General features: G+C 38.7%; 1 protein-coding gene across 2 annotated transcripts; it reads right to left on the reverse strand.

Annotated features, from left to right (window-relative positions):
• Window positions 1-420: 420 nt before the first annotated feature.
• On the reverse strand, window positions 421-13,093 carry dusp11 (dual specificity phosphatase 11 (RNA/RNP complex 1-interacting)). Of its 2 annotated transcripts, none has more exons than XM_079804298.1 (11): window positions 13,025-13,093; window positions 12,634-12,707; window positions 12,466-12,541; window positions 12,247-12,378; window positions 11,934-12,057; window positions 9,740-9,800; window positions 9,571-9,617; window positions 9,422-9,497; window positions 6,583-6,744; window positions 5,725-5,886; window positions 421-1,358 (listed from the first exon to the last, which is right to left on the reverse strand). In XM_079804298.1, the coding sequence occupies exons 2-11, from the start codon at window positions 12,666-12,668 to the stop codon at window positions 1,067-1,069; spliced, it is 1,167 nt and encodes a 388-aa protein (XP_079660424.1). In that variant the 5' UTR covers window positions 12,669-12,707; window positions 13,025-13,093; the 3' UTR covers window positions 421-1,066. The 2 variants fall into 2 exon arrangements, with proteins under 2 accessions (XP_079660424.1, XP_079660425.1); XM_079804299.1 differs by having other exon boundaries at window positions 444-1,358; window positions 12,466-12,533; window positions 13,025-13,077.
• Window positions 13,094-13,933: the final 840 nt, after the last annotated feature.

Here is a 13,933-nt window from a genome sequence, read left to right on the forward strand (position 1 = left end):
CTTTTGTGTCTTGCCCTCCTTGTGCAAGGTGTCAATGGTCGTCTTTTGGACAACTGTCAAGTCAGCAGTCTTCCCCATGATTGTGTAGCATACAGAACTAGACTGAAAGAGACCATTTAAAGGCCTTTGCAGGTGTTTTGAGTTAATTAGCTGATTAGAGTGTGGCACCAGGTGTCTTCAATATTGAACCTTTTCACAATATTCTAATTTTCTGAGATACTGAATTTGGGATTTTCCTTAGTTGTCAGTTATAATCATCAAAATTAAAAGAAATAAACGTTTGAAATATATCCGTCTGTGTGTAATGAATGAATATAATATATAAAAAGTTTCACTTTTGAATGGAATAACTTTTTGATGATATTCTAATTATATGACCAGCACCTGTAGATACGAATAACTCATTTTCTAAAGCCATAAAAAGTTGCATAATTACAAGCGATTGAGGAGATATATCTTTTTATTAATTTGACCTCAACCAGGGATCTCTCAACGAGAACATCTGACCAGTAGACTTGTAGCCTAAATAATGGACTATATATCAGCTATAATATTTTAACGGATAACAAATTATAAAACGTGTAATATAAGAAGATTATAAAACAAGTGTAATTGCACTTCCAATGGTTTTTAATATTTAAATTCACTTAAAACTCTAAGAAATGGTGCTGACGTCCAATTGTAGCCAACTGACACAAACTGTCTGGTCACAAAAAGAAAACAATTAATAAAAAAGCCCATTTTACACTACAAACACATGTTTACTTCTGAGAGTTTAAATACAAGTGGTTTGTGACCAATGGTAATATAGATATGTAGCAGTTATTGACTCTGTGCATGAATTAGATTCGCCAAATAAAATGACCTAATAAAAGATACATTGATCTCAAAACTTATAGTATTGTTAGCTAGCAGAGTCCAATAAAAAAAGTCAAGCTCATTGAGAGACCACATTCATTTACGCTGAAGAATAAGCAGAGTTCCTTCACAGAGAGAATGATTTAACAAAAGGACAGAGCAGATTGTGTTTAGAGACCGCACAGTCCAGCAGATTGAGTTGACCATTTCAGCGAGGAGTCCTATCTTTCGGTCCTTTCCTATGTATATGTCGAGGTGTTCGGTGAGGCCCTGGAGGTCTTGTTGATCTCTCTGGAGGGGCGTGTGGGTTGTGGCGCGGCTCAGGATGTGGAAGCGGATATGGGGCTGAAGGACTGTAGTAGAATCCTCTGGCACTCCGGTTGGGAAATCTGGGCCTCGTTGGTCTCACGCCCTGGGGTGGATGAGGAAACAGAGGCGGACGGAACGACTGTGGCTCAGGTTGTCTGAACGACGTCACGTTATTCCTCTGGTGAAACGGGCTGAGAAGAAATTGTGAGAATGAGTAAGGAACAGTTTCATCCAACCTGCAAAATCATGCGCAATAAGACAATGTTGATGATGATTTAGCCTTGTTCAGACTACAGATGAGAACCGATACTTCGGTACCATGCGGTATCAACATTTTAAAATCCTGACGGTACTTGTTTTCTACAGTACCGTAAGTACAGATGGTACCGAACATTTATGCACTTTAGCATGTAGGTTGAACCCAAACAGATTATCAGACCAAATCTGTAATTCATCCAAATTCATTTAATAGTTCACCCAAAAAGGAAAATTAGCCCATGATTTACTCACCCTCAGGGGTGTTTCTAGGATTTTCATTTTAGGGGGGCTCAGCCCCCAGTGAGGTTATGGGGAAAAAAATTGTAACACTTTAGTTTAGGGTCCAATTCTCACTATTAACTAGTAGCTTATTAGTATGCATATTAGGATATTGGCTGTTTATTATTACTTATAAAGCAAATATTAATGCCTTATTCTGCATGACCATATTGCACATCCCTTAATCTTACAATGTAGGCAGGTTTATAATCACTGAGGTCCCAAATGTGAGGTAGTTAGGGGGGTTCAGGGGCTTGCTCCCCCGAGAAAAAAATTTGATTTCCATGATCTATATATGTGCATTTTAAAGGTCCCATGGCATGAAATTTTCATTTTATGAGGCATTTCAACATTAATATGAGTTCCCCTAGCCTGAATATTGTCCCCAAGTGGATAGAAATGTTGATCGGTGTAAAACCGAGTTCTGGCTGTCTTTCTCTGCCTTTGAGAAAATGACAGGCCAGACGAGCCAATCCTGAAGACTCCTGGTTTGACGTCCAAGCAGGAGCGGTTACCTCCCTTTCCTCCGCCCAGAGAATCTGGCACGCCCATGCAAACGCTTGAGAGATCATGGGTTGTGAACGAGTGAATGCTGGCAGTTTCTCAGTGTTTGGATCCTTCTGATCTGTGATCAGTGATTTCTGATGTGTAGCTAATTATTTATTATTCGTGCACACGCTGCGGCTTCTCTCTCTCTCTCCCGACAGAACGGTGTTTTCGTGTTTTCTATCTTGTGAGTCTTTGTTTTTGTACGTTCTCGTCGCGTCTATCTGTTCTTAAATGTGCATACAGTCGGGAGTTTCTGCTTAACATCGGCAGAGCCACATCTTTAGAGATAAACCTCACGCACGCCGAAGCTCGGCCTTCAACATCCCCGACCCCCAGTACTGCATCTGGCCCAAAGCGGAGGCACCAAACGCGGCGTGAGATTAAGCAGAAGGGGGGTAAGCGTGAGGGTATCCGGCTAGGCTAGCCAGCTTTCCCCATAATAAACTGGATTACATTCGATTACTGCTGTTGTGTCTTTGTTTGCGCTGTGTAAGTTACTCAATGCGCGTCACTGACGCTTTTCATATGATTGGAACATATCTAGAAATAATGCTTTAATCAAACTTACTAACTCGTTCATCTCGCTGTAATGGTACATTGCATGTGTTACAAAGTTGGTAGAATAATGATGAAGACGGACTCGGCGTGACTAGGACTCGTGTTTATTCAGAACTCTCAGATACAAACACAATAAACTTGCGCTGACTGACAGCGCTCTCACAACTCAGTAGTTACTATAAATAACTTTGTTAGCAATCGCTCCGTCTCCGTGATGTCCGGTTCGCGAACGAATCATTCTTTTGAATCGGTTCTTTTTAGTGAACCAAACCAGTTCACCAAATCGGACTGAATCGTTCTAAACGGTTCGCGTCTCCAGTCAGCGCTGATCCATAATTTACTAAAGTTACTAACTTTCTGACATGAGTGACAGCCCCTCCGACTAGAAATAAACTAATAACCTGAAGTATATTCTAGTAACTACAACAGTTCACCCTGAACTGAGACATGCTGAGAGAACTGATGAGAAGTGAACTCAGGTCCATCCGTCTCTCTGGCAGCAGCTCATGCGTCGTAGACCTCGTTAAACCACGCCCCCTCCGCTCATTTCAAATGCAAAGATGTCAGCCAATCACAACAGTGGGCGTTTTTACTTAAGTCTCACAGCAGACACGCCTCTTGAAGCAGGGCATTCAGCCACAGGGCAAACAGCAGTATAGACAAAATGCCTTTTATTTCTAAATTATGACATTTTATGATGTAAAAATCATACTAACAATATAAGTACACCTCAGGAAACACTATAAAATAATAGAAAAATGTCATGCCATGGGACCTTTAAGATGTTCTGAATGCCAAAAAATTTGATAACAATAGCTTGAAAACCATGTCAGTGGGCAGATATGACTGATTAAGTTTTTTTCATTTTTGTCAGTGAAGACAGTAAAAAATATGTTTAACTGATATTTATGTTTTATGAATCATTTTTGTAGACATGTTAATTTACTGAAGGCTAACAGGAAAGCTAGGTAACTAAATGTATTAAATTAATCTACAATATGCACACATTCATTACTAATCGTATGCCCAATAAAGGCTGAAAAAAAGCTGAGCTTTTTTATTTACTGAGAGCTACACATGGAATTATTAATTTACAATATGCACACATTCATTACTATTAATCTTATGCCTAATCTGAAGAAAACGGCTTTGTTAATATTTCTTGTTTGTTAAATATATTATACATGACATTACCTAGCCCTATTTAAATTTAAAATGGCGAAATTAAACAAAAGTGTATTAATTTGCCTGAATATTTTTGTCATTTGTTTAGCATTTCTGACTTAAAGAAGCAGCTGTCAAATATGAAGTGTTTCGTTTAGCTACTTACATATATCTCACTTGACGTCGAGACATGTTGCTAAAATTTGATGAAGCTAAAGCCTCCCGCAAGTTTCATATATTATAAAGGTTAGTCACACATTTTTTAGGGGGACTGGACAGAAGTTTAGGGCCTAGTGACGTCCATGCTCACCCTCAAGTCACCCTAGGTGTATATGACATTCAACTTTCGGACGAATACAATCAGAGTTGAATACAGAAGGCAGTCTGCCGGAAGCTGGATATTTTACTTTATAACGTGTTAAATATGGATATTTTTCTTACAAAAAAACATTGATTTGCTTCAGAAGGCCTTTATTAACCGCCCCAGAGCTGTATGGCTTCAAATTTTGGGCTGCCATTCACTGCCATTATAAAGCTTGAATTAGCCAGGACATTTTTAAATATAACTCCGATTGTATTCATCTGAAAGAAGAATGTCATATGTCACCTAAGATGGCTTGAGGGTGAGTGAATCATGGGGTAATTACATTTTTTGGGTGAACTATCCCTTTAAATCAGTCATTTTAAAACTTTCTGTGAGACGTAATTTCAGTGTTTGTGATTCAACAGTACCGCGTCTCTCTCTCTCTCTCTCTCGCTTTGCGCAATGCGCAAATGGTTTCATAGTATCCACATTGCTTTTGCTCTGCAAGCAAGATGCAAGGTGCAATACAAGTCTTAAGCGCACATTGTTTTATATCATCGCAATTTATAAATTCAAGCAATTTATAAATTCAAGCAATTTATAAATTGGACTCTGTGCAGGCCAGTCAAGTTCCTCCACACCAAACTCACATCCATGTCTTTATGGACATTGCTTTGTTCACTGGTGAGCAGTGATGTTGGAACAGGAAGGAGCCATCCCCAAACTGTTCCCACAAAGTTGAGAGCATGAAATTGTCCAAAATGTCTTGGTATGCTGAAGCATTAAGAGTTCCTTTCACTGAAACCAAGGGGCCAAGCCCAACCCCCTGAAAAACAACTCCACACCATAATCCCCCTCCACCAAACTTTACACTTGGCACAATGCAGTCAGGCAAGTACCGTTTTCCTGGCAACCGCCAAAACCCAGACTCATCCATCGGATTGCCAGACAGAGAAGCGTGATTCGTCACTCCAGAGAACACGTCTCCACTGCTCTAGAGTCCAGTGGAGCGCTGACCCCGCTCTGTGATTTTACGTGGCCTACCTCTTTGTGGCGGAGTTGCTGTTGTTCCCAATTGCTTTCACTTTGTTATAATACCACTAACAGTTGACCGTGGAATATATAGTGGTGAGGAAATTTCACAAATGGACTTATTGCACAGGTGGCAATCGATCACTGTAACACGCTTGGATTCACTGAGAATTCACTGAATGTGGATTGCCCATTCAAATCGAGTGCCCCCACGTGCCCTCTCAGATTTTTGAGCCAAAAGCCTGTTTGCTCTTTGTCTGGCGCTGGTCATTTCACAACTGTTCAGTTTTTTTCAACCATACCACTACTATGTCTGGATTCCAATCGTATATGTACAACTGACAGTTTGAATGCACACAAATCACAAACCTTCTTCAAAGTCTTAAAAAAAAAAAAGAACAAGAGAAGCTTACAAAAATTGATGCTGGGGTTCCCTGTGCCATTGGTGAGATCCCGGTCCATTGAAAGGAGGATCGTTGTTATGCTGCTCCCTTCGATGATGAGGAGCCTCATGTCGTGTCTCATTTGCAAGTCCCCAGGAGGGTTCTTGGTCTGGTTCCTCCATCTCCCTGTTACTGCATGCAAGATGAAAATAAAGTTAAATGCAACAGAAAACTTCACTGAACAAGACCACTAATGGCGTCAGATTTCCCCAATTTATTGTTATTGCCGCTTCCATAGACATCACCGTGTATTTTACAAACTATAATGTATTGTTTTGCTAGTACTTGAGCTTTTAAATGTGTGAAATGTAAAATAAACCATATGTGGTTGAAAACACTGAATAGATCTCATCAAGCGTCGAGCGCGTCCGTCTCTGGCTCAGCACCAGCCAAAGCGTGAAATCATTGTGCACTCGCACCAATGCATCAGTGTGAAATTTTAACTCGCACATTATCAAAAAAATTAGCGCATTTGCGACCAGTCTAGACCCCTGGAATTAACAGAAAATTGCAGGTAAGGGAGTTTGATCATGATTTGAGCTAAACCCTCCAGGGCTGGATTTGAGAAACCCTGGCCTATAGCAAATGCTTCAAATTAGTTTGTTTCTATAAGCTACAAAATGTGGAAGACTGATTCGATGCAGGCCTAATATTCTGGAATAGAGACCGTAAATGCATTCATTCCTCAAAAATACCAAGTGCATGCTGGACTACCAGGTCTATTGAAAGATTTTTTGCCCTTCACACTCGGATTCCAATGCGATATGCATAACTGGCAGTCTGAACAAGGCTTTCAAAGTCTTAAAAAAAAGAACAAGAGAAGCTTACAAAAATCTATGCTGGGGATTCCTGTGCCCTTGGTGAGATCCCCGTCCATTGAAAGGAGGATCATGGTTATACGGTTTCCTTTGATGATGAGGAGCCTCATTTCGCATCTCGTTTGCAAGTCCCCGGGAGGGTTCTTGGTCTGGTTCCTCCATCCCCACGTTACTGCATGCAAGATAAATATAGAACTAAATACAACAGTAAACTTCACAGAACAAGACCACAAATGGTGTTGTGTTATAAAGCAGCCCTTACATAAAATCATAATATTAATGCTGCAATTTGTAACTTTTTTTGGTAAAAATTTAATTGAGCAATTACATAACCAGCCAGTGTTTAAAACTATCTCCTTACCTTAGGCCAATTCACAACGGTAAGCTTGTAATAATGTGTTATAACTGGAGTTGCCTTTGCGTCATTACTTCACATCTGTATCCATAAAGAAGGAGTCCGGCTAATAGGCTATCGAATGTGTGAGGCTGCAGCAGGTGGCGGATCATTTATAGCCTTTTCTCACAGCAGCTGGAATAATTAAACGTCTCATTTTGATGGTGGATTGTAATCCAGAAAGGACCGAGCGACAATCAGTGACTACTGGAGATTCACCCGTAGTCAAAAGCAAAAGATTAGACTATACAGAAATGTAAATCTACAGGTAGGCCTGTCACGATAACTACTTTTTGTTTTGCGATATATCGTCCCAGAAATCTTTGCAATAAATTATATTATTGTCATTTTATGCCACTGAATATATAATCCTCATATAACAGCATAATAATGGAAGTAGACCTACACACTTTCAAATGACAACCTTTTAATTCTTAGATCATGGAAATGAAAGGGTTAGTTCACCCAAAAATGAAAATTCTGTCATTAATTACTCACCCTCATGTCGTTCGACACCCGTAAGACCTCCGTTCATCTTCAGAACACAAATGAAGATATTTTTGTTGAAAGCTGATGGCTGAGAAAGGCTTCAGATAGGCCTCCATTGGCATTCAGTACATTTACACTCCCAAGACCCATAAAAGGCACTTAAAACGTTGTTACAAAGTCCATCTCACCACAGTGACTCTACAATAATTTTACGATGCAACGACAATAGTTTTTGTGCGCAAAAAATAAATAAAAATAACGACTTTATTCAACCTCTTCTTGTCTTCCGTGTGTGCCTCCACGACGCATGCGCAAGAATATGACGTAGCGCCGGGATTCGGGAATCCATGAAATACACACTTAAGCCCCATTTTGAGACCTACGCCAAAACCTAAAGCACGATCAATGTAGAATTCAAAAGCTTAGATACGCGCGTCTTCCTCTGCTTGTAAACAAATCGCTTCTGGGTCATGTGTCCGAACCCCGGCGCTGTGTCATATTCTCGCGCATGCGTCATGGAGGCACACACGGAAGACAATAACAAGTTGGATAAAGGTGTTATTTTGATTTTTTTTTGCGCACAAAAACTATTGTCGTCGCATCGTAAAATTATTGTAGAGTCACTGTGGTGAGATGGACTTTGTAACAACGTTTTAAGTGCCTTTTATGGGTCTTGGGAGTGTAAATGTACTGAATGCCAATGGAGGCCTATCTGAAGCCTTTCTCAGCCATCAGCTTTCAACAAAAATATCTTCATTTGTGTTCCGAAGATGAACGGAGGTCTTACGGGTGTCGAACGACATGAGGGTGAGTAATTAATGACAGAATTTTCATTTTTGGGTGAACTAACCCTTTAAGGGTAAAAAATATATTATCCTAAATATATATATATTTTTTGAACAAATAATAAATAAACATTTTCCCTTGTGAAACGGTTTTAACACTCGTCATTCTGCGTTGACATTTATATGTGCACCGGAACAGGGGATTGTGGCTTTGAAATCGAGTCCATTTGGTCTTATTCTTCCAAACTGTCAGTAGTTGTCAGGAAAACACTATAACGCCTCAAATGGCGCCTTTTTTTCACCTGACAATAACCGCTCAGTGTATGAAGGAACTGCCCGAGAACCACTTTCGCCTCCGTCACGGAAAACATACAAGATGACAGCACAATCGAGTAAAATGTTGGTGACATTCATTATCATGTAAACATAAGGGGCGATATATTGCATCACAAAATTATTGAGGTCATATACATATATTGTGCGATATATCGATATATTGATTATTGTGACAGGCCCATCTACAGGTAACGCTAATATACACTAAATAAATACACAGTCACGCAATGCTGATGTTGTTAACGTTACCAATTTGAGAACAAAGTATAACAATAATAATAATTTGCACAGTTTGATGTGATGAAAGCTAAGTGATCAATAGATTTAAATCACTGTTGGTAGCATGATTTATTGTAATGCTTTTTTTCTTCAGTCGGTCAGAACAAAAGTGGCAGACGTGTTATTCACTTGTTCAGATGACATTTTCTGGTGAAACCTATTATTTTGGTCGTACTTCCAAGACGTAGTATCTGTAATTCCGAAGTACAGTATCTACACCGGTGCGGTGACAGGCTACACGGATCACTCCTCGAAACATTAGATTCCTCTGCGCTGAGGTACCACCAGACTGCAGCTTTAATGTTTATAATACCGTAATATCTTCATGCCTTATAATTGCATTTAGAACATTAGAGCTGAGCGATTATATAGTTTACATATTGCAATTAGTCAAGCAATTGAGATGTGATGTATAGTATCGTTGCATGTATGTGGATAAAGTTGGATATATATCCATCTTTGGAGCGGTGTGATAATACAGTTCACATTCTGCATTGATATAAACAACAACACAGTCGAGATTTGCTATATAGTACTGCTTCACGTGAGTGTACGCACAAGCTCACCTTCTCTTGGGCCCCTTCCTCAGGTCATCGAGATAGTTCTCCCTCTCAATTGAGTGTCCTCTTGATGCATTGAACACTGGAAGGAATCGCACCATTTAGATAATACCAAAAATCATGCGACATACATAAGTATAAGTGAGCATACTTACAATTAATCGCTTTTTGGGGCTTCAATCCATCAACATCGATTAGGTATCTATGATACAATATTTAACAGTGACAACGGATGGATGCAATTGCTCATCTAAAGACAAAGTTGACGGATCATGAATACGGCCGGGCATGTTTGCAAACATTCATAAAAAATATGATACTCACCGACAAATAAGATAGCCGGTGCGATTCAAACCATGTGTGCAATGAACACCAATCAGCTTATCTGTAAAAAAACAGTATTTTTATTGTTAAACAGATTCCAGTGACGGTAAAAACATATGATGTTACAAAATATTTTGATTTCAAATAAATATTGTTCTTTTGAACAAATCAAGAATCCTAAAATAATAAAATAAGTTTTAAAGGGCTCATGAATTGAGAAATCAACTTTCCCTTGAGTTTTTGATATATAAAAGGTCATGGTAATATAAGAATATCCTGTAAGTTTCAGAGCTGAAAACGTCCTTATTAGTCAAAGAAAAGCTTTTATCGACACCAGGCCCAGCAAACGATCAATCTCAGAATATGCCACACCTTGACGTCATTGTGTGGTGAAGCACCGCCTCAACAGAAAAAGAACAACGCCTGATTCTGTAGCCCCGCCCACAGACTCGTGCCACGAACATGACATAGGCCTACATAGAGCTAAAGCGGATCGAACTTACAAGCAATAAACATACCACATAAGCTTAATTCGGATTCCAATATTATGAATGCATGGATGAAATTTATTTATAATGAATATCCAGCTCATGTGGAGAAGACATTGCGCGTTTGTACCTTCATTTCACCACGGATTCTTTTGTAAACAAGAGACTGGATTTGCAGACAGGATGAGATTACATGAATGAATGAATGAATGAAGCAACACACTAATGTGAGTAAAAAATGTTTTACATTGTTACAGATCGTTTGATAGGCTATCTATTGATTTTGTGTACGTGTCTAACTGAACATACCTTAGCACGCTGTCACAGGCTGGAGAATCCTTTATTTGTGGTGTTGTTGGTTCATTGTCATTCGGGATTAGACTCGGACACGTATGGGCCAGGGTTCGCTATGTGTTTTCCAGACAGGCTACCAAAACGTTTCATCTTAAAATGAAATAACATTCCTTTCTTGATGTGCGTTGTTCACTCTCTAGACTTGATATTTGAAGGAAAAATACAATCGCGGAAGTTTAGAACATGCCGATTTGTCTGACTCTGCAGTGAGGCATGATGCACGGTTCGCGGTTATATCCACCGATCGGGCGGGCCAAGTAATAATAAAATAACATTCTAATCAATCGTGGATGGATGAGAGATAAATCATTGGGTTTGTTTGATAAAGACATTTTGCGAGCCCTGTGGGCAATTCATTCCAGTTGCCGTTTCCCCACACACTTTCAAAACAATTCCCACATGCTTTCACTGACAGGGGAGCTGAAGCTCATTAAATATACAAATCTTATCCAATCCTAGCCGTGGGCGTTTACTTCCAAGTATTCAGTGCGGCACGCCCATAAAACCCGAGCGTTCCAGGAGAGAGCCTCAAAACCAGGGTAGAAAATAGCCTACTACTTATTCATTATGATGTTTTTGAATGTAAAAACCACGCAAACGTCATAAGTTGACCTCAGAGAACAGTATAAATACATTTAAAAAGCCAGTTCATGACATCTTCAATGGTTCCAATAAGCAGCACAACTGTTTTCATCATTGATAATAAAAAATCTTCAGCAAATTCACTTATTAGAATGATTTATGAAGGATCATGTGACACTAAAGACTGGAGTAATGATGCTGAAAATTCAGCTTTGACATCACAGGAATAAATTACATTTTAAAACATAGTAAAATAAAAAACATTTATTCCAAATTGTAATAATACTTCACTATATTACTGTATTTTGACCAAATAAATCCAGCTCGTTAAAGTAAAATATCTAGCTTCTGCCAGACCGCCTTCCGTATTCAACTTATTAAAACGTAGCGCAAGTGTTTTGAACTGCGAAAAGCGTTACATTTTTTTCATAAGTTGAATACGGAAGGCGGTCTGGTGGAAGCTAGATATTTTATAAAGTTTTAAATATGGATATTTTTCTTACAAAACCACATCGATTCGCTTCAGAAGGCCTTTATTAACCCCTTGGAGCCGTGTGGAGTAGTTATATGATGGATAGATGCACTTTTTAGAGCTTTAAACTCAATGGTCACTGCCATTATAAAGCTTAGAAGCATCAGGATATTTAGTAACATAATTCTGTGTTCATCAGAAAGAAGAACATTATATACACCTAGGATGGCTTGAAGGTGAGTAAATCTTGGGGGTAATTGTCATTTTAAAGTGAACTACTCCTTTAAGTGTAACATACCGTTGTTTTCGTTGTCATGCAGAAAATGTCTGACAGCCTTCTTGAAGCTGAGAATCGTGGCATCGTTTGGCACTTCATGCCCTGCTGTGAAGATCTTCAGGTGGTACAGAGTGTTCGGCAAATCCTGACACAAACCCAATCACACATTTACAGACAATCAGCAAATGAACTTGAAAATCAACTTCCCTCTGCCATGAAAAGACTCGTCAAGCTGAATTCTTAAGTAGGGAGGAGATGCGCTTACGATACATTTATGTGGGAAAATATGATTAGCTATTTATTTATCAACAGAAACACTGACTTTAATTCCTACCTCTACTTTGTAGTAACGAGTTGTGAAGGTCAGATCGATGATGAGACCCAGTTCTTGTCCTTCCTTCTCCAACATACTGACAAGATCAAATGGTCCAAATGCTTCTGATTGTGTTAAACGATAACTTAAAGCCTAACACAGAAATAACAGGCAGCACTGGAATTAAATCTAAGTTCACGTGATCATTTGAAGGTAAAGGATTTGTTTGTGTCTTCAGACCTGTTTTAAAGGTACTTTGAAGGCGATGAATCGCGTTCCAGGGATCCGTTTACCCAGTGAAGTGTAGTCTGTCCACCTAAATGAGAGATTACTTTAGTAAAAAAACACCCTTAAAAGTTTACCTCAGTTAAGCAACCTCATGAAATAAGTCAAACTATAAAAACTAACCTGTCAGGAATGCCATTTTTCTTCTTTGAATGCATGTCTTCACAGCAGCTGCTTTACAATGCCATACACTTTAGCTAAAAACAGATATGTATGATTTCAATCTATACATGATTTTAATTGTAGCAACCAGAACTCATATACCTTTATTGAACACTAAAAAACTATTTATGAATTAGTTTAAGAGTGTCAGATATACGGTTACAAATGTCAGAATCAAATACTAGTTTCACTTTTAGCTGTTAACAAAACAAACTTCATTAAATATTTAGGCCTAAACAGTCTTTTTTTAAGCTACTAAATGTTGTGTTCGAGCTCTGTATTCCGTCAAGGCAGGTTTTATACTTAAATACAATAAAGAATTAAATAATTTCACTGAAAAGTAGCCGATTACCTCTGTGATATTCTTCTTCCACGTTAGAGTCGCGTCGCGTGGCCAACTCCTCTGACGTAATTCATCTGCTCTGGACTGTGCGCTGCTGCCGCTCTCGGGCCAGGAGGTGAAACTGCAACTCGACCACAACTGAATACGAGCCGAATTACCTGATTCTACAGTCACTCTACAGTAAAATATAATTCTCAAATGACCGTTGTCTGATTTAGGGGACCAATTATAAAAGTGTTAAGCTGTAAGGACAGTTGAAGTAACTGAAATCATTTGGCGAAGTGATATGGAACTGGAATGCGGTCAAGACGCAACTTTTAAACTTATATGGTCCTCAAGATAAGAGCAAATAAGGCAGAAGTACAATGAAAGTATGTAAAGTGATTTCAGGATGTCTCCTATCATTATAAATGATCAGAATACTATGACAAAGGGTTCTAAAAATATGGCTTCTTACAAAAAAAGTTGTTCCTGTGGATCAATTTACCCTGAGTTAGGGGAGTTAGATAATTTACCTCTTTTAAAAACACCTTCAATAATCACATTTCCTTTTACAAATAGTCATAATTTTCTTAAAGCTGTAACCTTCCCAAAAACAGAGTTTGAGTAAAATTAATGACTAACTAGAATGAATGAATAAATGTCACTGAAACTAATAAACATTTTAGTCAAAAGGTTCTTGGCATGGTAGTTTTTTTCTGCAATGTTTAACATGTTAGGTCATTAGGGACTGCGGGTGTAAAGATATATATGATTAAGCATCTTCTGGGTCTTATCAGAGAAGGATTTGGTGTACTTCTACATTGTTCCCATCAAATAAACTCAAAGTTTTTTTTTTTTTTTTTTTTTAAAGAAAATGATAAACTAAACCTGTTAGTTTTTACCTGATGTGTAAATATTACATTGAAATTCTAGTGT

The sequence above is a fragment of the Gobio gobio genome (assembly GCF_949357685.1).
Source record: "Gobio gobio genome assembly, chromosome: 22".
NCBI classification, from domain to species: Eukaryota; Metazoa; Chordata; class Actinopteri; order Cypriniformes; family Gobionidae; genus Gobio; species Gobio gobio.